At 52.0% G+C, this 27,708-nt stretch overlaps 1 protein-coding gene across 10 annotated transcripts in view; it reads left to right on the top strand.

Annotated features, from left to right (window-relative positions):
* The window catches only part of RBM10 (RNA binding motif protein 10), a 29,534-nt gene extending 7,182 nt beyond the window's left edge, over positions 1-22,352 (top strand). For 2 of the 10 annotated variants that reach the window (XM_033850075.2, XM_033850083.2), the window contains 22 exons: positions 7,211-7,394; positions 8,871-9,101; positions 10,962-11,031; positions 12,895-12,968; positions 14,395-14,481; positions 16,552-16,612; positions 16,756-16,932; positions 17,315-17,475; positions 17,651-17,748; positions 17,835-17,922; positions 18,528-18,714; positions 18,818-18,960; positions 19,047-19,164; positions 19,249-19,340; positions 19,428-19,592; positions 20,584-20,733; positions 20,830-20,895; positions 20,971-21,159; positions 21,239-21,313; positions 21,604-21,710; positions 21,786-21,915; positions 22,010-22,352. In XM_033850075.2, coding sequence (XP_033705966.1) covers positions 7,211-7,394; positions 8,871-9,101; positions 10,962-11,031; positions 12,895-12,968; positions 14,395-14,481; positions 16,552-16,612; positions 16,756-16,932; positions 17,315-17,475; positions 17,651-17,748; positions 17,835-17,922; positions 18,528-18,714; positions 18,818-18,960; positions 19,047-19,164; positions 19,249-19,340; positions 19,428-19,592; positions 20,584-20,733; positions 20,830-20,895; positions 20,971-21,159; positions 21,239-21,313; positions 21,604-21,710; positions 21,786-21,915; positions 22,010-22,135 — 2,779 coding nt within the window. In that variant the 3' untranslated portion in view covers positions 22,136-22,352. Of the gene's footprint in view, positions 1-312; positions 379-7,168; positions 7,395-8,870; positions 9,102-10,961; positions 11,032-12,894; positions 12,969-14,394; positions 14,482-16,551; positions 16,613-16,755; positions 16,933-17,314; positions 17,476-17,650; positions 17,749-17,834; positions 17,923-18,527; positions 18,715-18,817; positions 18,961-19,046; positions 19,165-19,248; positions 19,341-19,427; positions 19,593-20,583; positions 20,734-20,829; positions 20,896-20,970; positions 21,160-21,238; positions 21,314-21,603; positions 21,711-21,785; positions 21,916-21,989 lie in introns of those variants that run through there. The other 8 variants (XM_033850072.2, XM_033850080.2, XM_073798927.1 and 5 more) reach the window with 7 other exon arrangements.
* The last annotated feature ends 5,356 nt before the right edge of the window (positions 22,353-27,708 follow it).

Below are 27,708 nucleotides of genomic sequence, written 5' to 3'. Positions count from 1 at the left end.
AAAACACTGTTACATTTAATTAGATAATTGTTTTATTTAGGATATTTGCATCTGTGTCCATCAGTGATGGGGTCCTATAATTTCCTTTTCTGGTATTTATCTGGCATTGAATCAAGGTGGCGTCATGACATGACTTGGGCATCTTTTGCTATTTCTCTGTTTATTGGAGGAACTCATAAAAGACTTATCTGTCCCTTGAAAATTTGGTAAAACTCACCTTTAAAGGGGCCTGGGTTTTTGATTATCATTTTGTATACTTCTGCCAATTATGGCATTTTATGTTTTCCAGAAATATACTCATTTTGTGGAGATCCTCTTATATTGTGATTCAGTCCAGCTTCCTAGAAATGTATTATGAATGGGGACTACCTTTGGAAGGTATTTAGTCAAAGTGCTCTGTGGCCAATGAAAAGTATCCCTTACTATCTAAATCTTTTCCCTTCCTGAGTTTAGATAGCAAGAGTTCAGTATCCAAATTTATTTGGTTTAGATGCTGGGTGTCAGTTAAGGATTTCATCTGAATATTTATTCAACTCTATTCGGTTGTTTTGGTTTTTATTTTGTTTTTTGTTTTTTGTTTTTTGTTTTTTTGGCTGTGTTGGGTCTTTGTTGCTGTGCGGGGGCTTTCTCTAGTTGTGGCGAGCGGGGGCTACTCTTCATTGCGGTGTGCGGGATTCTCATTGCAGTGGCTTCTCTTGTTGAGGAGCACCGGCTCTAGGTGCGCGGGCTTCAGTAGTTGTGGCACACGGGCTTAGTAGTTGTGGCGCATAGGCTTAGTTGCTCTGTGGCATGTGGGATCTTCCTGGACCAGGGCTCGAACCCGTGTCCCCTGCATTGACAGGTGGATTCTTAACCACTGCACCACCAGGGAAGTCCCCAAATCTGTTCAGTTCTTAGATTCTGATAACTAGAGTCCAAATATCGAGGAATACCTACATTAAGCAACAATGAAAAGCATTGTTCATATCAAAAACCTTAAAAATACTCATATCTCTCACACCAGCTGCTTCTTGTCTAGGCATTTATCATTAAGGAAACAATTTGGGTTCTAAGCCAAGCTCACAAGGACAGAGACTTCATTTTGTTCACAGCAGTATCCTCAGCACCTAGAATAGCACCTGACACATAGCAAATGTTACATTACTATTTGTTGAATGAATAAATGAATGAACAATTTTGAAAAATTGCAAACCAACTGAAATGTCTGGAAACATTTTATTTTTCCCATTTGTTAATTACCTTTTAGCTTTTGGGGGGTTTTCCAGTATTTTATTATGAAATTTCAAGCATACAGCAAAGTTGAAAGAATTTTACAGTGAACACCTCTATATCCATCCACTGGATTCTACCATTAACATTTTATCATATTTGTTTTATCACATGTTTATTTGTTTATGGTATTTTTTATACTCTAGATATTTAAAATTTTTTATGAAGCCAGATTTATCTTTTTTTTAAATTTTATGACTTCTGGGTTTTGCCTTACTTATAAAGGTCTTCCCCATTCTTGAGGTAATCAGTTTTTTCTTACATTTTCTTTCTAATATTTTTAAGGTGTCTATTCAGGGACTTAAATTTTTGATCCATCTAGAATTTACTTGGTGTAAGAAATGAGGTAGATAAACAACTTTATTTTCTTAAAGGTCAACAAACTTTTTCTGTAAAGGACCTGATAGTAAATATTTTTTGGCATCGAAGACCATACAGTCTGTCACAACCAGTCTGCGGAAAGCAACCACAGACAATATGTAAATGAACAGGTATAGCTGTGTTCAAGAAAACTTTATTTAGGTGACTGAATTTGGCCCCCTGGCTGTGGTTTACCAATTCCTGAGCTAGACAGTTATCACAACTAGTATTTATTGACTAATCCATTTTCTCCTTGTTCATTTGAATTGCAACCTTTGCCTGATTCTAAATTTCCATATGTGTGTTTGTGTACTATGAACTCTGATTTTAGCGGATCTGTCCATTTGTGTTTCAATTGCTCCACCTTTATAATATGTTTTAATATTTGGTGGGGTTCCTCTCTCCATCATTAGTCTTTTTTTAAACAGAATTTTCCTGACTCTTCTCTAAGTTGTTTCTTGTCCTTTGCTGTTATAAACAGTGTTGCATTGAGAGTACTGTTTCTGTATGTGTGCAAGTGTATCAGTACATTAAATTCCCAGAAGGAGAATTGGGGGTCAGAGAGTATATAGATTTTTAGTTTTGCCAGCTATTGACAAATTCTCCTCCATGAGGATCGTTCCATTTTCACTCCTACTACCAATATGAGAGTGCCTATTTCCCATACAGCCTTGCCAACAGTTTGTTGTCAAACATTTGGACTTCTGCAGGTTTGTTGAGTTAAAAACATTCGATCACAGATCTTCCTTACAGAAGAATTCCAAATAATATATGTAGATACTCCCCACTCTAAGAAGTAGAGCTTAATTTTCCTCCTCTTGAGTGTGGGTTGATCTTAGTGACTCGCTTCTAAAGCATAGAGTGTAAGAGAAAAAGAAACTTTACAGCGGAGAAACCAGGCAGACCCCACCATAACCAGATGATCAAGTTCAGTGTCACCAGTGGTAAGTCACATTGATAGCATGCCCCTGAGATCTGATGTGATCAGAAGGGCACCTCTATTGTATTCTTCAAAAAACCATAACTGACCAGTATGCTTCAAAATTGTGTCAAGGTCATAAAAAAACAAGGCAAGACTGGGAAACTTTCACAGGCCAGAGGAGACTAAGGGGGCATGATGACTAAATGCAATGTGGTATCTTGGATTAGATCCTGGAACAGAAAGGGGATAGTAGTGGAAAAACTGGTGAAATGCTAATGAAGTCTACAGTTTAGTTAACTTTTTAGTTCTGGCAAATGTACCATGGTTCTCTTCACATTAGAAGAAACTGGGTGAAAAGTATATGAGAATTGTATTATCTTTGAACTTTTCTGTAAATCTAAAATTATCATTTCTTTTTTTTTTTTTTTTTTTTTGTGGTACGCGGGCCTCTCACTGTTGTGGCCTCTCCCATTGCGGAGCACAGGCTCCGGATGCGCAGGCTCAGCGGCCGTGGCTCACGGGCCCAGCCGCTCCGCGGCATGTGGGATCTTCCCGGACTGGGGCACGAACCCGTGTCCCCTGCATCTGCAGGCGGACTCTCAACCACTGCGCCACCAGGGAAGCCCAAAATTATCATTTCTTAAAAATAAGTTTGACTTTATCAAATTAGAAACTTTTATACATCAAAGAATGCTATTCAAAAGAATGAAAAGACATCCCACAGAATGGGAGAATGTGTTTGCAAATCATATATCTGATAAGGGATTAACACCCAGGATATATAAAGAACTCCTACAAGAGCAACAGAAAAACCTAATTCAAAAATGGGCAAAAGACTTGAATAGACATTTCTCCAAAGAAGATGTATAATTGGCCAATAAGCACATGAAAAATGCAAAATAACAAGTGTTAATGAGGATGTGGAGAAATTGGAAGCTTTGTGCATTGCTGGTAGGAATGTATAATGGTACAGCTGCTATGGAACACTGTTTGGCAGTTCCTCAAAAAATCAGTTACCATAGGATTCAGCAATTCCACTCCTGGGTGTGTACCCAAAAGAACTGAAAGCAGGGACTCAAACAGATACTTGTACACCAGTGTTCATAGCAGCATTATTCACAATATCCAAAACAACCAGTAGGTGGAAACAACCCAGGTGTCCATCAAGAGATGTAGCATATACCATACATACATATATGGCCATAAAAAGAAATGAAATTCTGATGCATTCTACAACCTGAACCTTGAAAACATTCTGCTAAGTGAGATAAGCCAGACACAAAGGGACAAATGTTATATGAGTCCACTTTTATGAGGTACCTAGAATAGGCAAACTCATAGAGACAGAAACTAGAGTAGAGAGTGCCAGGTGGTGTGGGGAATTATTGTTTAATTAGAGTACAGAGTTTCTGTTTGGGGTGATGAAAAGGTTCTAGAAATAGATAGTGGTGATGACTGTACAACATTTTGAGTGTACTTTGTGCCACTGAGTTGTATACTTTAAAATGGTAAAGTCCTTGGGCTCCCTGGTGGTGCAGTGGTTAAGAATCCGCCTGCCAATGCAGGGGACACGGGTTCGAGCTCTGGTCTGGGAAGATCCCACATGCCGCGGAGCAGCTAAGCTTGTGCCCCACAACTACTGAGCCTGCGCTCTAGAGCCCACATGCCACATCTACTGAAGCCCACGCACTCTAGAGCCTGCGCTCCGCTACAAGAGAAGCCCGTGCACCGCAATGAAGAGTAGCTCCCACTCACCACAACTAGAGAAAGCCCGCGTGCAGCAACGAAGACCCAACACAGCCAAAAATAGTAAATAAATAAAAATAAAAAAATTTATTTAAAAAAATGGTAAAGTTCTTGTTAAATATATTTTATCACAGTAAAAATGATTTAGGAAAAATATACAAAAATAAATTTTAAGTGTTATAAAAATGACCTATCCAGTATAGTTTTAATTTTCATCTTTCATTATGAGTGAGATAGAGCATCTTTTCAAATATAAACCATCTGTACAGTTGACCCTTGAAAAACACAGGTTTGAACTGCATAGGTCCACTGATACACAGATTCTTTTCAATAGTAAATACTACAATGCTACAGGATCCATGGTTGAATCTGAGCATGTGGAGGAACCACAGATACAGAGGCCTGACTATAAGTTATACTCGGATTTTCAACTGAGCAGAGGGTCGGTGCCCATAACCCCTGCATTGTTCAAAGGTCAACTGTATTATTTTCTGTGAATTCAGTTCCCTTTTTCTTTATCCCTTATCTTTTCCCTGTTTATTGTTTGTCTTGACTTGGCTTTTGACGGTTTTTGTTTTTTCCAAGCAGAAATGTTTTATTTTTATGTAGTCAGATTTAATAGTCTTTTCTTCTGTGGCTTCTGGATTTGGGTCATAGTTTACCCCATTTCAAGATTATCAAAAAACTATCTCGTGTTTTATTCTTCTTTTCCTCTATGGTTTCATTTCTTCCATTTAAATCTTTGACCCATTTCAAATGTATCCTGGCTTATATGTGTGAAGTATAGTCATAAGATCTTGCACATGTCTAGGTATTTAACCTTTTTGATGCAGTGATCCTTGGGATCTTCCTATTTCTGAACAGTGGCTCTCTGAATACAAGCACAATATTTATTTCTGTGTATTAATTTTGAACCCAGCATCTTTACTGATTTATCTTATTATTTATAATCAGTTCTCAGTTGATTCTCTTAGGCTTAGGCAGATACATCCTCATATCATCTACAAGTAATGGTAATTTTACCTTTTCCTTTCCAGCTCTTAATCTTTTTTTTCCTTTGTTTAATTGTTTAATAGCGAGTATCTTAGAATAATGTTAATAATGGTGTGGATAATGGATATTCTAGTATCATTTCTGACCACGATTGGGATCCTGCTAGTAGTAGTCTATGGTGATGTCCATTTTTGTCTTGTTTTAAGTAGATATGTATTGGTTGCTTTTAGAATACTTTTAGAGGGAGTTTCCTGGTGGTCCAGTGGTTCCTCAGTGCTCTTTAGAGTCATTATTTTATCAAAGAATAATTATTGGGCACCTGCTGAGTATTAGGCACTAAGCTAAGCTTTGGGGAATAGGGCAGTGAACCGAACAGGTGGTTCCCTCATCTCCCAAAACTCAGTCTAGTAATTTTTTTTTTTTTTGCGGTACGCGGGCCTATCACTGTTGTGGCCTCTCCCGTTGCGGAGCACAGGCTCTGGACGCGCAGGCTCAGCGGCCATGGCTCACGGGCCCAGCCGCTCCGCGGCACGCGGGATCTTCCCAGACCGGGGCACGAACTCGCATCCCCTGCATCAGCAGGTGGACTCTCAAACACTGTGCCACCAGGGAAGCCAGTCTAGTAATTTTTTAAATCATCAAAGAAATGCACATTAAATCAATGTTGAGATAATTATTTTACAGTTATTGCAGTAGGAGAAATTTTAACAAAACAGCTGCCAGGGGCTTCGCTGGTGGTGCAGTGGTTAAGAATCCGCCTGCCAATGCAGGGGACACGGGTTTGAGCCCTGGTCCAGGAAGATCCCACATGCCGCGGAGCAACTAAGCCCATGTGCCACAAATACTGAGCCTGCGCTCTAGAGCCCACGAGCCACGACTACCGAGCCCATGTTGCTGAAGCCCGCATGCCTAGAGCCCGTGCTCCGCAACAAGAGAAGCCACTGCAATGAGAAGCCCGCGCACCACAACAAAGAGTAGCCCCTGCTCGCTGCAACCAGAGAAAAGCCCACGCGAAATAAATACATACATACATACATACAATGAGAAGCCCACGTACCGCAACAAAGAGTAGCCTCCTCTCACCGCAACCAGAGAAAAGCTCACGCGAAATAAATACATACATACACACAATGAGAAGCCTGCATACCTCAACGAAGAGTAGCCTCCGCTCGCCGCAAGCAGAGAAAAGCCCACGCAAAATAAATAAATACATAACTACATACAATGAGAAGCCCGCGTACCGCAACGAAGAGTAGCCTCCGCTTGCCGCAGCCAGAGAAAAGCCCACGCGAAATAAATACATACATACATACATACAATGAGAAGCCTGCGTACCGCAACAAAGAGTAGCCTCCGCTCGCCGCAGCCAGAGAAAAGCCCGCACAAAATAAATACATACATATATACATACGTGCAAACAGACAGCTGCCAGTGCTAGCAAGGTGACCGTGGAACAGGGGTGCAGGGTAGCACAGTGCACGATGAGGTGGAAGGAAAGAGGTCAGCAGGGACCTCATCCCGCAGGACCCTGCAGACCTTATAGGACCTTAGTGAGCATTTTGGTGTTTTGTAAGGAGCAATATGGTTGGGCTTGATTGACTTTGCCTTGTGAAACCCTCACTCACATTTGGGGTATAGAGAGTAAACTAGGGGAGGCCTGGGTGGAGGTGAGGAGACCAGTCGGGGTTCCACATCTAAGGGCCCAGTGAGGGAATGGAGAGGTGGGGAAGGGAAGGAGAGAAGTGGGTTGAATTTGAGGGAGAGGTGGGAGCCAGTTGGCCCCACGGGGTCAGCATGTAGGGATCCCTGTCAGGGGTTGGGGCTGAGGGTCTAGGGAGGGGGGTGGGTGGGGTCACTCTCACCTCTTGCACCTTTCAGAAAGGATTGCCCTCTCTTCCCTCCCCATCCTTCTTTCCCCAGAGGGGGTCGTGGAGACAGGACTGGCCGTTACGGAGCCGCCGATCGTTCACAGGATGATGGTGGGGAGAACCGCAGCCGGGATCACGACTACCGGGACATGGACTACCGCTCATATCCCCGCGAGTATGGCAGCCAGGAGGGCAAGCACGACTATGATGACTCGTCCGAAGAGCAGAGTGCAGAGGTGAGGGCAGGGGAGGGCCAGCTCCTGCAGGGCCTCTGTCTGGCTGTAGCACCGTGTGCAGGTAGCTCTCAGCTCCCATGCCTTCAGACTGTGCTCGGTGGCTTTGCCTCACCTGGAGGGTCTGTCCCCACTCCCCTCTCTGAGGGCTCCTCTCCCAAGTTGGGTCTCCCTAACTTCCACGTGCTTGGCTCTATACTTCTGAGGGCCCCTGGCCACCACCTGTCTCCCTTCTTCCCTGTTGTTCAGGGTTCACTGCAAGCCCTATACTGCCTGCTCCCAGCCAATTTGGGGACCCGGCATCTAGGGTTGGGAGGGCACTTGGATATCACTTGGATATCACCAAGCAAAGCAGCTCTGGGGGGCTGACCGTGGGCATTCCCAGTGGTGGCAGAGCCTCTAGACAGAAGGGGAAGTCCCCTCAGGCCTCTACTTTGAGCTCAGAAGCTAGCCATTTCCATGTTGTATAGTTAGCCCTGGCCTGAGTGGGGAGGCATGATGTTCACCATCAGGGAGCCCCCATCTGACGGGAAGCAGCAGCCTTGCCTTACGGGAACCCCAAGTTGAGGGGGCGTCAGGGCCCTGGTCCACACAAGCAGACAGCTCTCCTTTCCAGTGGGAAGCAGAGTGTGGGCTGCCGGCCACCCTCTGGGGGGTCCAATGGAAAGACCCCTGTGGTGGGCAACCAAGCTTCCTCGATGGCAGCTGTGAGCTGTGCCTGGATGTCTCCAGGGCACTGGCTGGGCCCTGGGTGGACCAGGAAGAGTGGAGTGCTGAGTTATCTGGCCTCCGTGAGGGCAGGAGGGGTGTGGACCCAGGCCTGGCTTGCTTAGTCCTGAAAGGATGGTTTGGGCAACGCCCAGGAATCCAGTGACCACACCCTGTTAGGAGAGAACCTGGTGGTGATGGAGGACTGGCCAGGCAGGGGATCAGGGACCGGAAGGCAGCGCTGTAGCCCTCGCACCTTTGCCAGGCCCTGCTGGCTGGCTCTGGCTGAGGTCTTAAGCTATTCCTAAACCCACGACTTGGTGGCAGGGCCCAGGCTGGGAATCTTAAGCGAGGTGTGGCCTTCCATGGCACAGGGAAAAATTGTGCACATGCTAGCTGAGCTGGCGAGGGAGGAGGGGGGAGAAACAGAGCAGGGTTTAGTGTGCCAACCCCAAATGGTCTCTTCCCAAGGAGGTTTTAAATGGTGTCTGGTCACCTGTCTGTGGGAGTTCCTCTCCCACACCAATACTGCCACCGGCCTCTCCCCACTCCCCACCAAAGCAGCCCCCAAAAGCATCCTGGGGAGAATCTCCAACCCCAGAAGGGTTGCAGTCCAGGGCCTGCCCACATTGCCTGCCCCAAGCCTTTAGCCGGAGCCCGCCCACCCCTGGCTTTCAGAGCCTGCCTGCCTCGGAGAGCCAGCGGCCAGCTCCTAGGCCCACCCCAGACTGACTGCCCGTCTGGTGTCTCTCGTCTCATTCTGTTGGCCAGGATTCCTACGAGGCCTCCCCGGGCTCCGAGACTCAGCGTAGGCGGCGGCGGCGGCACAGGCACAGCCCCACCGGCCCACCAGGCTTCCCCCGAGACGGCGACTATCGGGACCAGGACTATCGGACCGAGCAAGGGGAGGAGGAGGAGGAGGAGGAGGAGGAGGAGGAGGAGGAGAAGGCCAGTAACATCGTCATGCTGAGGATGCTGCCACAGGCAGCCACTGAGGATGACGTACGTGCCCCCCGTGTCCCTGGGCAGGTGGCAGAGCAGGAGGCCAGGCTGGGTCTCCTCCAGGGCCCTCAGCTTCTCCCTTACCCCCAACCTCAGCACTTTTCATGCCTTATCCCCACTAGCTTCTGTCCGCCAGCACTGATCCGTCCCCCGATAGGCCTTGTTGTCTCCTAGTCTGGAAGGGAGGAGCGTTGGATAGGCTGACTTGGCCCAGGGGCTGTGGTGGTGGGTGGGGGAGGGAACAGAGCATTCCTTCTGCACATTCCACTGGCCATCCATCCATTCTGCAAATGTCCATCAAAGGCCAGATGCTCACCAGTCCCAGTGCCAGATATTTCTGGTGACAGAGATGTTGTGGAGACCCTGCAGCCTGGGCGGTGGGGTGGTTCCCCGTGGGATTTTCTGAGGTTTTATTCTCATTCCCCGCCCTCCACCCTCCACCCTCTTTTGCCAGCAGCATCAGATCTCCTCACTGGCACGACCACAGAGCCTTGGGTTCTCCTTTGACTTCATTGCTGCTGCAGCCTTCCCACCCTGTTTTCCTGTGTGACGTTCCCTCCGATCCTCCTCCCTTCTCGTGCAGACCTCTCCTAGAGAGCAGGAAAACCCCAAGTGGGCCACTAGAACAGCCTCCTCACTAGCCTCCCCAGTTCTCCGCCTCCTCCCCACTGCCCGTGAATTCTCTGCTCATCTCTCCTCTGAAACCTGCTGGCTGCCTATGTTGTCGCAGAGAAAACCCCACCTGTGTGCTTGAGAGCTTTCAGGTCTGGCCCACCTGCACTGTTCAGGGTCAGACGGTAACTGAGTGCTGACATCTGTGGAGGATTTATCACAGGGTGGGCCACATGTCAGGTCTGATTTAATCTGCACAGCCACCCTGTAGGGAAGGTACTCTTTGTATTTTCATTCTACGGATGAGGAAGCCAGGCCCCCAGCAGTGAAGCAGTTTGCCTCAGGTCCCACAGCCGGTGAGTGGCACAGCAGAGTTGGGGTCTGAACCTGGACAGCTGAACCCCAGAGCCCACATTCTAGCTGTTTCCTGAGCTCTCCCTGAGTGTTAGCAGTTCTGATCTGCTCCTGTGTGTCTTTCTTTTTCATCCTTGTATGTGTATGTTTAATTTCCCTTTTGTTGTTGAACCTGATGAGGAAACAGGCCCAGAGGCATTAAGGCTGCTGCCCAAGAATGCCCAGCACAGGCTCCCAATCGCTTGCGAGAGGCACCACTGGCCTAGAGACTCTGCCTCGCCTGGTCCAAATCCCAAATTGCATCTGCAGCTTCCCTCTGGCTTAGGTCATCCAGGAAGCTTTCCAAATCCCACGGCCATGCCTTTTGGTTTCCACCCCAAGTTACTGCTCCATTTATGGTCTAGCACACATGTTTGGGGTTTGCTCAGTCCCCAGTCCTTCCCAGTTTCGTACTTTTTGTCATGGGTCTCTCTTGATGCAAGCCGGAGGGCAGTCCCTTTGCAAAGGGCCAGAATTGCTTGCCAGCTTTCCTTGCTCTGTGGCTGCACCAAGCCTGTTGTCAGACCACCCCTGCCCACCATTCTTGAGCTGCTGGCTCGCTTGCTCTCTTGCTGTTCTCCATCCCTGAGGGTCGTTATGCTGCCATACTTCACCTTGCACCATGCCCCTTTTTTCATTTGACTCACTCTGCAAGTCTGGGGCTGAAAGCTGAGACTGGGTACTGGTGTGGGGCTGGGGCTGTGGTCACTTGGGGGAAAGCCCTGAGAGAGGGAGAGGAGACAGTGTGTGCACATCCCCTATGACCCTCTGGGGTCCTGGAGGCCTCCAGCCAGCCTCAGGTACCCAGTAGCCCCCTCGTGCTGAGCTTGCTCCAATCCGTATCGCCCCGTACAGATCCGTGGCCAGCTGCAGTCCCACGGCGTCCAAGCACGGGAGGTCCGGCTGATGCGGAACAAATCCTCAGGTGAGCTTTTGTTCTAGTACCTTCCTCTTCCACTGGCCAGCCTCAGCCTCCGAGTCTCCCTCCTGCCTCTGCCTTTTCCCTCACCCTCCCTACCCTGCCTTCCTGCCACAGCTGGGAATGGGCAGCTTGGGGGTACCCTCTTCTTCTCTCCCCCTCATCCCACTCTCCTCACAGCTCCGGCCAGTAGCCTCTTGTGTGAGGCTGTCAGGGAGGGGGTGCAGCTCTGAGATGAGCTGAGTGCTCCCCGGGGGCAGGGCCAGGGCCAGGCTCCGGGGAACCTCCTCTTTGGGACTCTGAGTATCTGAGATGGTCACCCCGTCCCCCCAGTAGCCTCCCTTCCCTCCCCTTTCTTCTCCTTCCCCTGCCCCTTGCTCTCCCCCACATTTTTCTGGTAACAGCCTCTGACCAGAAAGAGGTCTGACACGGCCCCACCCATGAGTCCCAAGAGGGGAGGCAGGGGATGGCTCTTGTCCAAGGGTGCATCCCAAGGAGCAGCCAGGATCGCTGGCCTCGCTTGTTCCCTCCCTCCCTCTTGCAGGCTGCTTGGAGCTGGCCTGAGGTTAGTAGGGTGGTGGGGGGTTGTCTCTGCAGGACCTCTGGCCCAGGCTCCCCAGGGCAGGCACAGTGGGGCCTCGTTCTGCCTGGGCTTCTCTCTGCATCTCTCAGTCTCTCTCCTCCCCACGCCTCCATCTCTCCATCTCTCTCTCTCTCCATCTCTCTCTCTCTCTCTGTCTCTCTGTCTCTCTGTCTCTCTGTCTCTCTCTGTCTCTCTCTCTCTCTCTGTCTCTGTCTCTGTCTCTGTCTCTCTTTAATTATACCATTCCATCCTCCTGTGCATCCTAATGGTTATTCTTTCGGAGATCAAGCATGCCCCTCAAGTCCCGCCGTGTCTAAGCCCTCCCTGTGTGTGCACCTCCAAAGAAGGAGCTACTTTCCCCTGGTATCAAGCCCTGGATCCTTTTCCCAGCCCTGGCCAGGCCTGGAGTCTCTCTTCATAGCATGTAGGTCTTGCTCTGCTGTACCCCAGCCAAGCTGACAGGATTCTGGTCTCCCTGAGGCGCTGTCCCAGGTGCAGCCCTCTCCGTGGCCCTGGGCGCTTCTCCCAGGCACCTGCTGATTCTTTAAGATCTACCTGGACGATCCTGGCCCCCATTCTCCTGCTGTCTTGGAGGACTTGGACTGTAGGTGGCTGTAATCTTCCCAGCTTGGCCCTGAGGTGGCTCCCTGGTGAGGCCAACCTTCCCTGGACTGTGGTGAGGCTGAGGTGACCTTGTGTCCCTAACTCCCTCTGGTTCCTGTTGGGCCTAGAGCCTTCCCAGCCTCCCCGAGCAGCCTGGCCCAGCTTCTCTTTTGCTCCTTTGATTAAACACCTGTTACAGGACCCCTCCTGGGCTGCCCTGGCCTTGTGCTGGGCCCCACCATTTGGTTATTTATTCTGGCCCATGTGAAGCCAGCTGCCTGCCCATCTGTCCTCCTTCCTTCTCTGGAGACGTCTCCTTGTACCCTTTCCCTCCCAGCTCCTTCTCTCCATCTCTATCACCCCAGGCTGTCCGGGCAGGTGTGCCTGAGCCCCATCTCTCTGTCTTTCTTCCCAGCTGGCGTGTGTGTATCCCCTGCCCCCAACCCCTCTCCAGCTCTGTTTTCTTCCCTCCCGCTTCCCTCTTTCCTGCCCCTCCCGACCATCTACCTTGCCTCCCACACCCTGGTCTTTCTTTGCTTCTCTCTCTCCCTTTCTTCCTTTTTCCTCTCCCCACTTCCCTCTCTGCCCCCTAGTCCTCTCCCCTCGGGTCCCGCCCCCGGGAACGCCGTGTGTCCAAAGCTGTTGACTAACCCACTGCGTCTGTATCTGAATGCTGTCTCCAGGTCAGAGCCGGGGCTTCGCCTTCGTCGAGTTTAGTCACTTGCAGGACGCTACACGATGGATGGAAGCCAATCAGGTTGCTTTGCCGCACTTGAACCCCCCCCCCAAACAAATACTACTTTGTAATCGAGCGCTCCCCATCGCCTGATTCTTACGGACACAGTTCCCTGCCCTGTGGCCCTGTGTCCCATCCCCCCACCCCCTCTCTCCCCCTTCCTGACCCTCACTATCTCCTCTTCCCATCTCTCGCTACCCACTGGGCTTCCCATCAGGAACCCACACTCACCACTGGCCCTTCCCACTGGCCAGGCACTAGCTCTGCCTCTCTTCCTCTCGTGGCTGAGCTTTCAGAGAAAGGGCTGCCTTGGGGGTGGGGTGGGGGTGGGGTTCTTCCACCTAAGTTCCCACTCCCCGGGGGACCGCCCTGCTCTGGGGTCAGGCAGAGCCAGGACTCTGTTCCACTCTTGGGCACCGCTGGAAGTCCAGCCATTGGGGAACTTAGCTGTTGGCACACTAACTAGCAAGTCCTGTTTTGCCAGCTCTGTCCCTGCATGTGAGTTTGGTCCTTTGATTTCCATGGGACAGGCCAGCACTGCTCTGTTGATCGAAAGTACCAGTCAGGAGTGATGGTTTCATTCACCAGGACTCACTTCGGTCACCCCACCCCTCCCACTGCACCTGGCCCCCACAGGAGTCACCACTTGCCCCACTCCGCTAGGGACAGGCCTGCCCTCTCAGCGAGGAGCCGTGCTGTCCAGAAGGGAGGGGAGCCTGCTCCCCCAGCCTGGCACGGGCTCCCAACCCAGCAGCTTTGGGACCTTCAGAGACCCAAAGCTTCTGCTCGCGCACCCAGAGCCCAGCTCACTGGTGTGGGGCACTGAAGGAAAGCCTCAGGGGAGGAAGGGGCAATGTGGTGGAAGGGAGGCTCAGCAGGGGCGGCCCTGGGGCCATCTCTGCCGGTCCACAGGCTAGTGCCATGGGCCCAGGACCCAGCCAGCCACGGGAAGACAGCCTCACAGCAGGACCGTCCATCTTTTAAATATGGCTCTTTCTTTTTCCCCTTCTCCAGCACTAGTGCGCGTGCGCTCTCTCTTTCTCTCTTTCTCTCCCCTCCTCTCCCTCCCCTCCCCTCCCCGTCCCCCCTCATCCCAAGTGTAGCCTGTGTAGTGCTGGCCCTGGGTGTGGCCTGGCAGTGTCAGGGCCGAGTGGGGGTTTCCCCCGCTGTCCGGCAAGCTTCGGGCAGCCGAGCACTGTGTGCCTGGTGGCGTGTGTTCACGTGTGCGTGCGCGTGCCCGGAAAGGCAGCAAACAGCTGCGCCCGAGGGCTGTGGCGCTTTCCCTCCCTCCTTCCCTTCCTTCTTCCCTCGTCAGTTCTCCGACCTCCCTCCGTTCCCTGTCCCTCATCCATCCAGCTGAAGGGCTCGCTCACTCTCTTCTCCTGTGCTGAGACGGTGCGTGGGGCACTGCTGCCTAGGCCTCACTGTGCTCTGCTTTTCCCCGCAGCACTCCCTCAACATCCTGGGCCAGAAGGTGTCCATGCACTACAGCGACCCCAAGCCCAAGATCAATGAGGACTGGCTGTGTAATAAGGTACAGGGGCGGTGGCAACGTCTCTGTCTCCCCGGGGCCTCTGAGTGGTGTGGGTGTGGAGGACTGGCTCAGCTCAAGCAGCGCTGCTCCTTGCCACCCACCCACCAGTTTGTACTGAGCTTTCACTTGGTGCCAGGCTCTGCCCTCATGCGGCACGATCTTGCCTGAAGCCCCAGTAGACTTGAAACAGATGTTTATGTAAGTGACTAGTGACAGTGGAGGCATAATGTGATCCATAAAATGTGGGCTTCAGAACCAGACTAGCTGAAGTTAGACTCTCCCAAATCTGCCTTGATTTTCGTCAGGGTATTTAACCTCTCTTTGCCTCACTCTCCCCATCTCTATGATGCAAATACCAATGACCCCGCTCCCCAAAGGTAGTTGGGAGGATTGAAATGTGGTGATGAGAGGGTAACACTTGGAACGACACCTGGCCCGCCGTTAACAATGTTCAGTGTCAGCTCTTGTCCTGAAGGAACGTGTAGGGTGTTCTGAGAGCCTGTGTCAGGTGACCCAACCTCTGACAAAGCCATGTCCGCCTGAGACTTAGGGTACAAGCTGTAGCTCTTTGCAGTCATATTCCCTAAGAGGAGGCTGAGGCTCAGAGAGGTGGAACCTTGAGTTGTGCCTTGCTCCTGATCGTGGGCCATGGATGCCACCGTGAGTTCAGATCTCCCCTGGGGCCAGCCTCACAAGCAGCCTTGGGACTCTATAGCCTCACCTCCTGCAGCCGTCTGGCAGCCCTGAGACCTAAGGGGAGACCTGAGAGCTTGCGGGGGCCCTCTCCCCAAGAGGAACTCTGCCCAGTAAGGGGAGTGGTTCCTGCTTATTTCAAAACCAAAAAAGTAATATCAGAAGGCGGGTGTCCAACCTCTCTGGAGAGGTAGGGACAGAGTGACGGGAGGACTCCATCCCTCCTGTATTTTCAGATACTCCTTGAAACTAGGGGATTCTCTTTCTTTTCTCTCCTTTATCCACCACATGCTGTTGCTCTCCAGTCTTGTCACTTCCATCACAGAAATGCCATTCCCACTGCTCAGGCCAGTCCTCACCTCCTCCCCCACACAGTCGCCACAGGCCCCTCTCTGGTGTGCTGGCCTCTTGCCTCTTTCTCCCACTCCCTCACTGGTGACATTCCTCAAAACCACTTCTGACCACGTCCCTCCTCCTCTGCTGAAAACCCCCACAACTCTGAGCTTGAGTGTGACTCCCCTCTGTGATCTAGTGTCACCTTCCCTGTCCAGCCTTTGCTTTTGCCTCTCTCCTCACCCTCCTACACAAAATCTCTTGCTGCCTCCGCCAGCAGTCGCTTCCCAGCAAAACCAAACCAAACTCTTGGACCTCCCAGATCAAACAGCCCTGCTGACTATACCCAGCTGAGTGATCTGGGCCTCTAGGCCCGCTCCCCTCCCAGAGCCCCTGGGGGGGACCATTTCCACAGACTCACCTGCTGCCCCTCTGTGCTACATCTGCTCCCCACTGTTAGGCCAGGAGGGCAGAGGCCATATCCTGCACGGAGCCTGGCGCGGGAGCAGTGCTTAGTACGTGACCATGGATCACAGACAGAAATGTGGTGAAAGCTGGGCATCTCCAGAGGCTGCAACATCCCAGGCAGATTTATTTCTCAAGAGCGGCAGGATCCAATCCAGTCCTCGAGATGAAGGAGGGGTGGGAGTCTGGCAAGAGAGGGGCTGCTGGCTTTGAGGGATAGAAATAACGAGGGTTTCTGAATAGGGAAGTACATTTTGGGAAGAGGAACCTACCAAAGGGACTTTGGAGGTGGGGGCATTTCTGGGAGTTGGTACCTCGGAGCAGGCGGCACTTGGTAACAGAGGGGGGGGAGTTATGGATCCTGAGTTGAGGGGTTGGCACTGAGGACAAATTTGAGACCATGTAAAGGGAAGATTCACGGGACCGAGGAGGACAGCCAGAGCCCCAAAGCCCCCTGCCACCCCTGACCCTGGGACCTTCCCGGGGCATGGCGGGTTCCCTGGGGGATCTCTGGATCCACGTTTGGAGGGTGCAGTGGAAAGCCCCACCCCCTCTGATAGCCTGGCCTGTGCCTCACAGTGTGGCGTCCAGAACTTCAAACGCCGTGAGAAGTGCTTCAAATGTGGTGTGCCCAAGTCAGGTATGGCCCTCCTACCTCCCTCTTTCCCGGGACGTTGCTGGGAAGAGGGAGAAGGGTGAGGGGCCAGTGCTCTGGGAGGAGGGAGACCAGCCTGGGATCCCCTCCCCCTTCGTCATTGGCCTGTCTTCTGCCGCCCCTGACAGAGGCAGAGCAGAAGCTGCCCCTGGGCGCAAGGTTGGATCAGCAGACACTACCGCTGGGTGGTCGGGAGCTAAGCCAGGGCCTGCTGCCCCTGCCACAGCCCTACCAGGCCCAGGGAGTGCTGGCCTCCCAGGCCCTGTCACAGGGCTCGGAGCCGAGCTCAGAGAACGCCAACGACAGTGAGTCAGTTGTTCCTTCCTTCCTCCCTGCCCTAGGGTGTCTAGGCTGGGCTCTCCAAGGCCAGAGAGATGGTGGTGACCAGGACTTCATCCTCCCAGGGGCCTCTGCCTGGTGGGGGGACACACATGTAATGTAGGGAGAGCAGAGGAAGAGCATTGCCAAACTCGACTTTGGGGGTGTGTTGAGAAGGTTCTCAGCAGGTGGGTGACCGAGCTGGGACTTGGACTGACAAGCAGAGTTTATCTGAGAGGAAGAGGTGAGGGGAAGCAGTGGGCGCAAGGACGCGGAGGCCAGGGGAGAGGGAGCAGAGGGGAGCCACCAGAGGGTAGGACGGGAGCGGAATATCAGTGGTGCTTCCTAATGCTGGGCCCCTTCCTGCAGCCATCATTTTGCGCAACCTGAACCCACACAGCACCATGGATTCCATCCTGGGGGCCCTGGCACCCTACGCAGTGCTGTCCTCCTCCAACGTACGCGTCATCAAGGACAAGCAGACCCAACTGAACCGTGGCTTTGCCTTCATCCAGCTCTCCACCATCGTGGTGAGGGCGGCACAGGGGGGGGCCGGGCAGCCAGGATCCCGGCCCCCGGGGCAGGGAGGAGGGACCCTGACCCTAGCCCCCCACCGCGGCCCCAAGCCTGGAAATGGGGCAATGGAGCCGGGGACCTCCCCGGGCCTGACCCTTCTGCCCCTGCCCCCGCCACCTCCTCCCCCAGGAGGCAGCCCAGCTGCTGCAGATCCTGCAGGCCCTGCACCCGCCGCTCACCATCGACGGCAAGACCATCAACGTTGAGTTTGCCAAGGGTTCTAAGAGGTCAGGGCCCCACCTGTGTCCTTTCCCAGCTTGCCCCCCAGCTTGGGGCCTCCTGTCTCACTCCCAGTCTCTGACATCCTCCCCAGGGACATGGCCTCCAACGAAGGCAGTCGCATCAATGCTGCCTCTGTGGCCAGCACTGCCATTGCCGCGGCCCAGTGGGCCATCTCGCAGGTACTCAGAGACTCCCCTCCACCCCAGCATCCCTGTACCTGGGCCGCCTCCACCCTCCCGCTCCCTCTCTGCAAACAGGAGGGCTGGCTTGCTGTTTTGGCTTCCTGTGGCCCCGAAAACCTCTCACAGTGGTCGCCGGTGGGGGCTATGGGGTCCGCGCTGCAGCTCCCTTCCCAGGCACCTCCTCCCAGGCTTTCCTTTTCAGCGCCGTCGCGGCTGCTTTTCTGTTCTGTTTGGTAGCTGTATATCATCCTGAATTGTTACAACCTTTCTTGGTAAAAGGGAATTTATAAGTGGCTGCAAGAAAATTGGCAGATGACAATAAAGAAGGGGAGGATGGTATCTTCCTTGGTCTGACACCCAACACATATATCACGCAACACATGTACCAGTGTCAGCCCTAGGAGCGTTTTGGCGCATGTCTTTGTTCCAGTCTTGTTTTTGTCACCACCCTGCTCTGCTCTGGCCGGGTGGCCCTTGTTTGAGGGCTGCATGCTTTCTGTCAGCAGACACTTGCTTCACTTGTGGGCAGACGTCTCTTAGCTGGTCCCCCTCCCCTCTGTGCCCCCTCCTCTGCTAATGAACCCCTCCCACCTGCCCCTCAGGCCTCCCAGGGTGGGGAGGGTGCCTGGGCCACCCCCGAGGAGCCACCGGTCGACTACAGCTACTACCAACAGGAGGAGGGCTATGGCGGCAGCCAGGGCACAGAGTCCTCTCTCTATGCCCATGGCTACCTCAAGGGCACGAAGGGCCCCGGCATCACTGGAACCAAAGGGGACCCAGCCGGAGCAGGTTAGCCTCAGCATCTCTCCCTGAGCCCATGGTGGGGACTGGCAAGCATAGGGTCCTGGGCCCTGCCGTTCACGTTCTCCTTTTTCCCTGTCCCCCTTTACAGGTCCCGAGGCCTCCCTGGAGCCTGGGGCAGACTCTGTGTCCCTGCAGGCTTTCTCCCGCACCCAGCCTGGTGCCACCCCTGGTGTCTACCAGCAGTCAGCAGCTGAAGCAAGCGGCAGCCAGGGCACTGCTGCCAACAGCCAGGTGAGGAAAATCAAGGGGAGGTCCTGGGGGCCATGGGGGCACTGGTAGACACTGAGCCCTGTTCCCCTGTCTTGCCCCGTGACTAGTCATACACCATCATGTCACCCGCTGTGCTCAAATCTGAGCTCCAGAGCCCCACCCATCCCAGCTCTTCCCTGCCACCAGCCACGAGTCCCTCTGCCCAGGAGTCCTACAGCCAGTACCGTGAGTAGCCATGGCCTATGGTGAGGGGTGGGGAATTCCTTAACAAAGCAGAGAGGAGTGCGACCCCCTCTTCTCACTCTCCAGCTGTTCCTGACGTCTCCACCTACCAGTACGACGAGACATCTGGCTACTACTATGACCCCCAGACTGGCCTCTACTACGACCCCAACTCTCAGGTGATAGGGCAGTCTGGGGAGTGGGCAGGGTCTGCAGTCCCCTCCTCGAGGTCTTCCCTCACACCCCTTCTCCCCCACCTCCCCCAGTACTACTACAATGCTCAGAGCCAGCAGTACCTGTACTGGGATGGGGAAAGGCGGACCTATGTTCCTGCCCTGGAGCAGTCAGCTGATGGGCATAAGGAAACGGGAGCGCCCTCGAAGGAGGGCAAAGAGAAGAAGGAAAAGCACAAGACCAAGACGGCCCAACAGGTGAACACTGGGAGTCCAGCAGTCACTGGCTGGCTGTTAGGTGTCTTCTGATGAATGCCATTCTGTCATCTGTTATCCTCCGCTGCCAAGGGAGGGGATGGCGGTGGATGTGCACGTGGGCAGTAGTTGTGCCCAGGAGAGACCAGGCTCCCGGTCCAGCTCTGCTCTTTGCTGCGTGACCTTGAGCCAGGGCCGTCTCCCTACCAGGTACATGGTAGGGCTGCCCACCTCCCTGAGGTGGCCAGTGCCATCCAAGTGTACCCTGTCTGCTTTCCCATCCCCTGGTGGGAACCTTTGTGCTGTTGGTGGCAATGTGGGCTGGTGTGGGCACGCCTGAAGCCAGGCTAGCCCTGCCTGTGGAAACAAATGCGCATGCATGCTCCTTTGGGCCCAGAACCCCACCTAAGGGTGTGTCCGTGTCTGTCTGTGTATATATACCCCAGAGAACTTCTCGCGGGCCCATCAGGGGGTGGGCAGGAAGACAACCATCGCAGTGTTCTGTGGTGGTGGGCAGTTGGAGGGAACCTCAGTGTCTTGTCTGTGGAGGAAGAGTATGACAGTCTGGGTGCAACACTTAGAAGCAAGAACTACGTGTTCCTTTGGCAGCCTGGTAAATTCTAAAAATGGTGTTGTGCCTGGGGGTCGGGGTTGGGCAACGACATGGAACGTGGCGTAGTATCACACGTGTAAATTAAAATTATACACAGAGCAAGCCATTCTATGCATTTTAGAACGATAAAATGAAAACACACGGCAAACCTAATAGCATGGGTGCCCATGAGGAGAATGGGGGCACAGCTGGGGAGGGGCTTGCTGAGGAGCACTGATGACAGGACGACAGAGAAATGGGGACTTTCACTTCCGCTTCTCTCACCTTCTGCTTGAGGCTGCAGGGCAGGAAGGGGCGGGCTGCTGCAAGGGCAGAGGTTGGAGTTGGCGACCCCAGCAGTCGGAGGATTCCTAAGAGCCTCACCCCCACCCTCGCCCCTAGATTGCCAAGGACATGGAACGCTGGGCCCGCAGCCTCAACAAGCAAAAAGAAAACTTCAAAAACAGCTTCCAGCCCATCAGTTCCCTACGAGACGATGAAAGGCGGGAGTCGGCCACCGCAGATGCTGGCTACGCCATCCTCGAGAAGAAGGTGTGTGTGGCTGTCCATCCGCGCCCTGCCCCCCAGTCTTGTCATCCCTTTGGTCCTTCCGTGGAATCTCTGAATTTCTGTGTTCCTCCACCCCAGGGAGCACTAGCTGAGAGACAGCACACCAGCATGGACCTCCCAAAACTGGCCAGTGATGACCGCCCAGTGAGTGCCCAGGGCAGAAAGAAGGGCAGGGCTCTGAGCTAGCCAGACCAGACCTCTCACCCTCACCTTTTTCAGAGCCCACCGAGGGGGCTGGTGGCAGCCTACAGCGGGGAGAGTGACAGTGAGGAGGAGCAAGAGCGCGGGGGGCCGGAGCGGGAGGAGAAGCTCACTGACTGGCAGAAGCTGGCCTGTCTGCTCTGCCGGCGCCAGTTCCCCAGCAAGGAGGCGCTCATCCGCCACCAGCAGCTCTCCGGGCTCCACAAGGTGACTGAGGGAGGCTTGGCTGGGAACCCTGTCCTGGCCCGGCCCAGCCGCTTCACTCCTCCTCCTGTCCTCCTTGCAGCAAAACCTTGAGATTCACCGGCGAGCCCACCTGTCAGAAAATGAGCTGGAGGCACTTGAGAAGAACGACATGGAGGTGAGGTGTGACCCACTCCTGGGCTCCATCCCTTGGTCCCTTACCAAGCGCTCCATCCGTGTAGGCAGCTGGCGCTCAGGTTCCTCAGCTAGACACAGCCTGGCTGCCATCAGCCACTTCACGTCCTTTCCCTGCAAGGCTTCTTCCCGATTCCCCCCATGCTGGCTGCTGGCATTCACAGGACCACAGATCTGTTCGCTAGATCTAGCTCCCTTTGGGGGTCCCCCAGCTGTGCCCATGTTTCCTGCAAATAGCGATCAGCTCCTTCATTCTCACACACACTCTTTCAGCAAATGAAGTACCGGGACCGCGCAGCTGAACGCAGAGAGAAGTATGGCATCCCTGAGCCGCCGGAGCCCAAGAGGAGGAAATATAGCGGCATGTCTGCGGCCTCTGTGTGAGTGCCCGGGGCCAGGTCGGGGGCCTGGGGCCGGCAGGCCAGTCGCTCACACTGTGCCACTGTCTCCTGCAGGGACTTTGAGCAGCCCACGCGGGATGGGCTGGGCAGTGACAACATTGGCAGTCGCATGCTCCAGGCTATGGGCTGGAAAGAGGGCAGTGGCCTGGGCCGCAAGAAACAGGGCATTGTGACTCCCATTGAGGTGAGTCTGTGGGGATCCCATCCCCATCCTCCGGTACTCTCTGCTGTAGCCCTGGCCCCCGCCCCACCTGACAGAGTCTGCCTCCCTCACACAGGCCCAGACACGGGTGCGGGGCTCCGGCTTGGGTGCCCGAGGCAGCTCCTATGGGGTCACCTCAACCGAGTCATACAAGGAGACGCTGCACAAGACAATGGTGACCCGCTTCAACGAGGCCCAGTGAGCAGCTGCAAGACCTACTTATACTTATGTTGGGTGTCCAGCCTGGAGCAGGGGAGGATGAAATGTTGGGTGGTCAGAACAGGGGCCCTGCACCTGTTGACTGGCCTAACTCCGCAGCCAGAGAGGCCCTGACCAAGTCAGACTTTTGAGTTGGTGACTTTTATTGGAAAACTGGGCTGGGTTCATGTCTTTCTTTTTGTAATAAAAGCTGAAAAGTCCGCAGCTTGCATGTCTCTTTCTCATGTCCCAGAGTGGTTTGTGGCCCACACAGATACAGGGACATAAACACAGATGGACAAGATCTTGGTCACAGCCCCTCACCATTATCGGGTCCAGCAGGTCATGCTGTACCAGGAAACCAAGCACCACCAGGGCACCGTCAGGCTTGAAGACCCTCTGGGTCACAGCCAGGACTAGGAACCCCCCATCCCCTGGCCTTGCCACCCTGCAGCTGCACTTGCTGTATGGCTGCAAGGCTAAACTGTACTTGGGTCTGGGGACAATGCCTGAGGGCACCTCTGAGTGAACAACGATAGGCACTCTGGCGCCAGTGGGCCCTGTGCCCTCAACAGGCTGATGACCCCAGAGGTGTGGAGATAAGAGAATCAGCCTGCCAGTCCCAGGGATGCCCCACTAGTTGGGTCCACCCTGTGGACCTCGTCCTCATCCGCTCCACGGCTTTTACCACAGCACCAGTCCCACTAACCAGTCTCCACCCTGTGATTCACAAGTATGCGTGTGCTCTCAGCACAGGTCTGAGTACAGTGGAACATGAAGCTGGGGCTGCCCTCTCCGGGCCTTGGGGGGGCTGGGCTGTGAAACGGGGCCAGGAACCGCCCCTCCCCAAAACATACATGCTTTTAAGACAAGAAGGTGGAAAGGAGGTAGTGTAGGAAGAGCAAGTGGTTCAAAGCCCCTCCTTCCTCACTTAGTAGTCTGCATTATGACATCACCCTACACAAGTTGTAAGGAGAGGGATGAAAAAGCGAGGCTGGTGTAATCTTGATCCCCAAAACAGATGAGATAATTCAAGAAGAGAACATTTCAAGCCACTTACACCTGTAGATTAAAAATCCTTAATAAAGTCTTAGCTACGGCTTCCCTGGTGGCGCAGTGGTTAAGAATCCGCCTGCCAATGCAGGGGACACGGTTTCGAGCCCTGATCCGGGAAGATCCCACATGCCGTGGAGCAAGTAAGCCCGTGCACTACAACTACTGAGCCTGCGCTCTAGAGCCTGTGAGCCACAACTACTGAGCCCATATGCCACAACTGCTGAAGCCCGCATGCCTAGAGCCCATGCTCCGCAGCAAGAGAAGCCACCACAATGAGAAGCCCACTCAAGGAAGAGTAGCCCCCGCTTGCCGCAGCTAGAGAAAGCCTGCACACAGCAACGAAGACCCAACGTGGCCAAAAAGAAAGAAAGAAATTTATTTTTAAAAAATGTTAGCTAAATGAATCCAATATTATATTTAGCAAATATGTTTGGATCAAATAGTTTATCTCAGGAGTGCAAAATTGAGTCAACATTAGAGAAACTATATATGTAGTGCTCTACATTAACAGACCAAAAGTAAACAAACGTAATAATCTCAACCACAGAAAGCATTTGATAAGGTTCAAGAATCAATAAATCCATACTTACAGAAATTAATGGATAAAAGAATAAATACATGGAGGAGAAGAGAAATATCTCCTATACAGTAGAATGTCAACTAATAATCACGGCACAATGATGATGTTCTGTTAATGTTATGAAATCTCTGGGTGCTAAAGCTAGCGGTTACACTTTGATGTAAACAGGATGTTTACACAGATTCAAAGTATCTCTCCATGAGATATATGTTAGTTAATTCCAAAGGGGGAAAATAGTATCTTTACAGTAGAGAAACCTGGCAGATACCATCTTAATGAGGGGAACAAAGTGAACATTATCAGTATTAAAATCCTGAGCCATCTGATAGGATGAAATGAGGAGACAGCATCACTTTTGTGATATTCCCAGGCAATATGCAGAACACGAATCTAACCACAAGGAAACATCAGACAAAGCCAAACTGAGGGACAGTCTACAAAATTCCTGGCTTATAATCTTCAAAAGTGTCAATGTCATGAAGGTCAAGGGAGCACTGAAGAACCGTTCCAGATTGAAGGAGACATCCCATTTGTATGTTCAAATGTTACCTCCTGGCTACCCCATTTAAAGTTCCAAACTCTCCCCTGCCATACTCCCTATGCCCCTTTCCTTGCATTCTTTTTCTCCATGACATTTCTCAATTTCTAACATACTATAAGTTTTCTTACTTTTCTATAGTCTCCTTCACTAGAATGAAAACATCAGGAGGGAAGGGACTTTTGTCTGCCTTGCTCACCACTGTGTCCCCGATGCCTTGAACAGGGTTTGGCACATACCGGACCATGGAAGCATGAATAAATACACACACCACAACTGTTCAAATCATTCTCATTCTCAAGACTCCATTTTTTTTAAAAAATGGCTAATACATAAAGAGTCCTTAGGGACCTCCCTGGTGGCATAGTGGTTAAGAATCCACCTGCCAATGCAGGGGACATGGGTTCGAGCCCTGGTCTGGGAAGATCCCACATGCAGCAGAGCAACTAAGCCCATGCGCCACAACTACTGAAGCCCGCGGTGCCTAGAGCCCGTGCTCTGCAACAAGAGAAGCCTCTGCAATTAGAAGCCCGCACACTGCAACGAAGAGTAGCCCCTAGAGAAAGCCCGCACACAGCAACGAAGACCCAATGCAGCCAAAAATAAATAAATAAATAAATTTATAAAACAAATAAAAATAACGAGTCCCTAAAAATCCATAAGAGGTACAACAACCCAATAGAAAATGGATAAAGGAAACAGAAAATTCCCAGAAAACAAGAACTGCAAATACCTCTAAATCTATGAAAAGATGCCCAAGTTCACGCCTAATAAGAGAAATACACATTATAATTACACCCGATTGGCAAACATCCAAAGGCTTGACAATCTGCTCAGTGAGGCTGTGAACCAGCTGCACTCTCATACGTGGCTGGGGGCAATGCGAATTGTACAACTCTCACCCCCACTTCCCCTTTCTCCCTGCTTTCTTACCTCCACAGGCTTTTGTTCAAGCTGTTCCCTCCAGCTGGGATGCCCTTCCCTCTCACTTGGGAAAGTCCAAAGTCCAAATCCTGCCTCAATTACTCCTACTGATCCTTTTGAAGGCAATCAATTCTTCAGAGAAGTCGGCCACACCCAGGGCTTCAGTTGCCACCTCTGATGGCCCCTAAATCCATCCACAGAAACTCAGATCTAGTCCCCAAACTGTTAATTCGACCAACACATACCAGACCATGGATATCTAACAGGCATCAAAAATGTAACACATCTGGGAACTTCCCTGGTGGCGCAGTGGTCAAGAATCCGCCTGCCAATGCAGGGGACACGCGTTCGTGCCCCGGTCCGGGAAGATCCCACATGCCGCGGAGCAACTAAGTCCGTGCGTCACAACTACTGAGCCTGCGCTCTAGGGCCCACGAGGCACAACTACTGAGCCCGCACACCTAGAGCCCCTGCTCCACAGCAAGAGAAGCCACTGCAATGAGAAGCCCGTGCACCACAACAAAGAGTAGCCCCCGCTTCCCCAAACTAGAGAAAGCCCACGTGCAGCAACGAACACCCAACACAGCCATAAATAAATAAATAATGTAACGTCTGAAAACCAACTCCTGATTTTGCCCCATGCCTGCTCCTAATGGAGTATTTCCCCTGTCAATGACAACTCCATCCTTCCAGCTCAGGCTAGAAACCCACGGGTCAGCCAGGACTCCTCTCTATTTTTCATGCGCTGTATCCGATTTCTCAGCAAATCCTGGTGTCTTTACCTTCAAAATCAACTCAAAATAGAACCCCACACACTTCCTCTTTCACCACCTTGGTCTGACCCTCTCTCATCACTACCTGGACTCTTGCAGTAGCCTTTTCACTGGCTTTTGTGCTTCCTCTCCCCCACCCCACCCCCCCACACACAGTTTGTTCTCTCTCCACAGAGAGCAGCTGGATTCTAAAATATAATTTAAATAATGTGACTCCCCTACTTAAAATCCTTTTATGGCTCCCCATGGATCTTAGAATAAAAACCAAACATCTCAGCCTGGCTTACAATGCCCTGCTTGATATGGCCTCAAATCTCATCTGCCAGTGCTCTCCCTTCCTCACTCCTCTCCAACTACACAGACATCTGTGCTCTTCCCAAACATTTCAAGAACTTCCAGCCTCAAGGCTTTGCCCCTGATGTTCCCTCTGTCTGATGCTTTCCCCCCATGTTACACATGGTTTGCTTCTTCACTTTTCACAGGCCAGGCCACCTCCTCAGAGAGTCATTCCCTGACTACTTCGCATGGGGTATCAGGGGAGGTCTCCCTGAGGTGAGGCAAACAATAAATCAGAAGGAAAAGATCTGATGGAAGAGCGTTCTTAACTATTGCAAGGGCAGTAGTCTCCTTTCTATGTTCTTTGCTATGTTCCCAGTGCCCTGCACTTAGTAAGCATTCAATAAATCTTTTTCAAATGAGCAAATGTGGAGGATTTGAGGACAGGATATGTGATACAGAATTTGGGATAAGGTGATAAAGGCATTTTGTGTTAAATACCTTTGCTGTAACATCACCTTCTCAGGGAGGCCTTCCTTGACCACACTATCTAAAAATGCAACCTGTCCCCCACAGATTTCCCTTTACCTTGTTCTATTTTTCTCCACAGCATTTAGCAGTTATCACATATATACGACATATTTACATATATATTTAATTGTATATTCACATATGAATATAGGCTATACACAATGTATTTAATATGACATTTATTATATACAGATGTAACTTCTTTTTTTTTTTGCCACAGCACATGGCTTGTGGGATCTTAGTTCCCCGACCAGGGATTGAACCCCGGCCCTTGGCAGCGAAAGCGTGGAATCCTAACCACTGGACCGCCAGGGAATTCCCTACAGATGTAAATTATTTACATATTGACACTGGCTATCATGTTATGTAAACTGTGTAATATTAACATGTACATTTTATTAGACACAATTTATATTATATTCACATGTATCTAATATAATTTTTACTTATTTGTTACATTTATGGTCTTGTCTCTCGCTAGTCTGTCAGCTCCGTGAGGGCAAGGAAGAATCCCTGGCGCCTGGCCCACAGCTGGAGCTCCAAAATGTCAAATGAATGAACTCCCTTGGCCACCTGAGCCTCAGCTTTCCCCTCTGTAGGATGGGTGTGCCTTTCCATCTGGAGGTACCCCCATGTTCCGATCCCTTTTCCTACACCTCCCCCACTCCAGAGGGCTGCTCCCGGAACTCCGCAGCCCAGGTTTACATTTTCCCATACCCTGGGCGTTCATGCCCACCACGTGCACTAGGCGCCGGCCCGACCGGACTACCACCCCCAGCATGCCTCGCGCGTTCGTGAAGTACCACCACAACCCATAGGGGTATCTGGGTCTGACAAGGGCCCTGACGCCGCAGAAGCAAGGGCGCGCGCCCCTCTAGCTAAGCATCTGTGGTACGTTC

This window comes from Tursiops truncatus, chromosome X, assembly GCF_011762595.2.
Source record: "Tursiops truncatus isolate mTurTru1 chromosome X, mTurTru1.mat.Y, whole genome shotgun sequence".
Taxonomy (NCBI): domain Eukaryota; kingdom Metazoa; phylum Chordata; class Mammalia; order Artiodactyla; family Delphinidae; genus Tursiops; species Tursiops truncatus.
The sequence above is the reverse complement of the archived record's forward strand: the minus strand, read 5'-3'. Positions and strand labels throughout refer to the sequence as shown.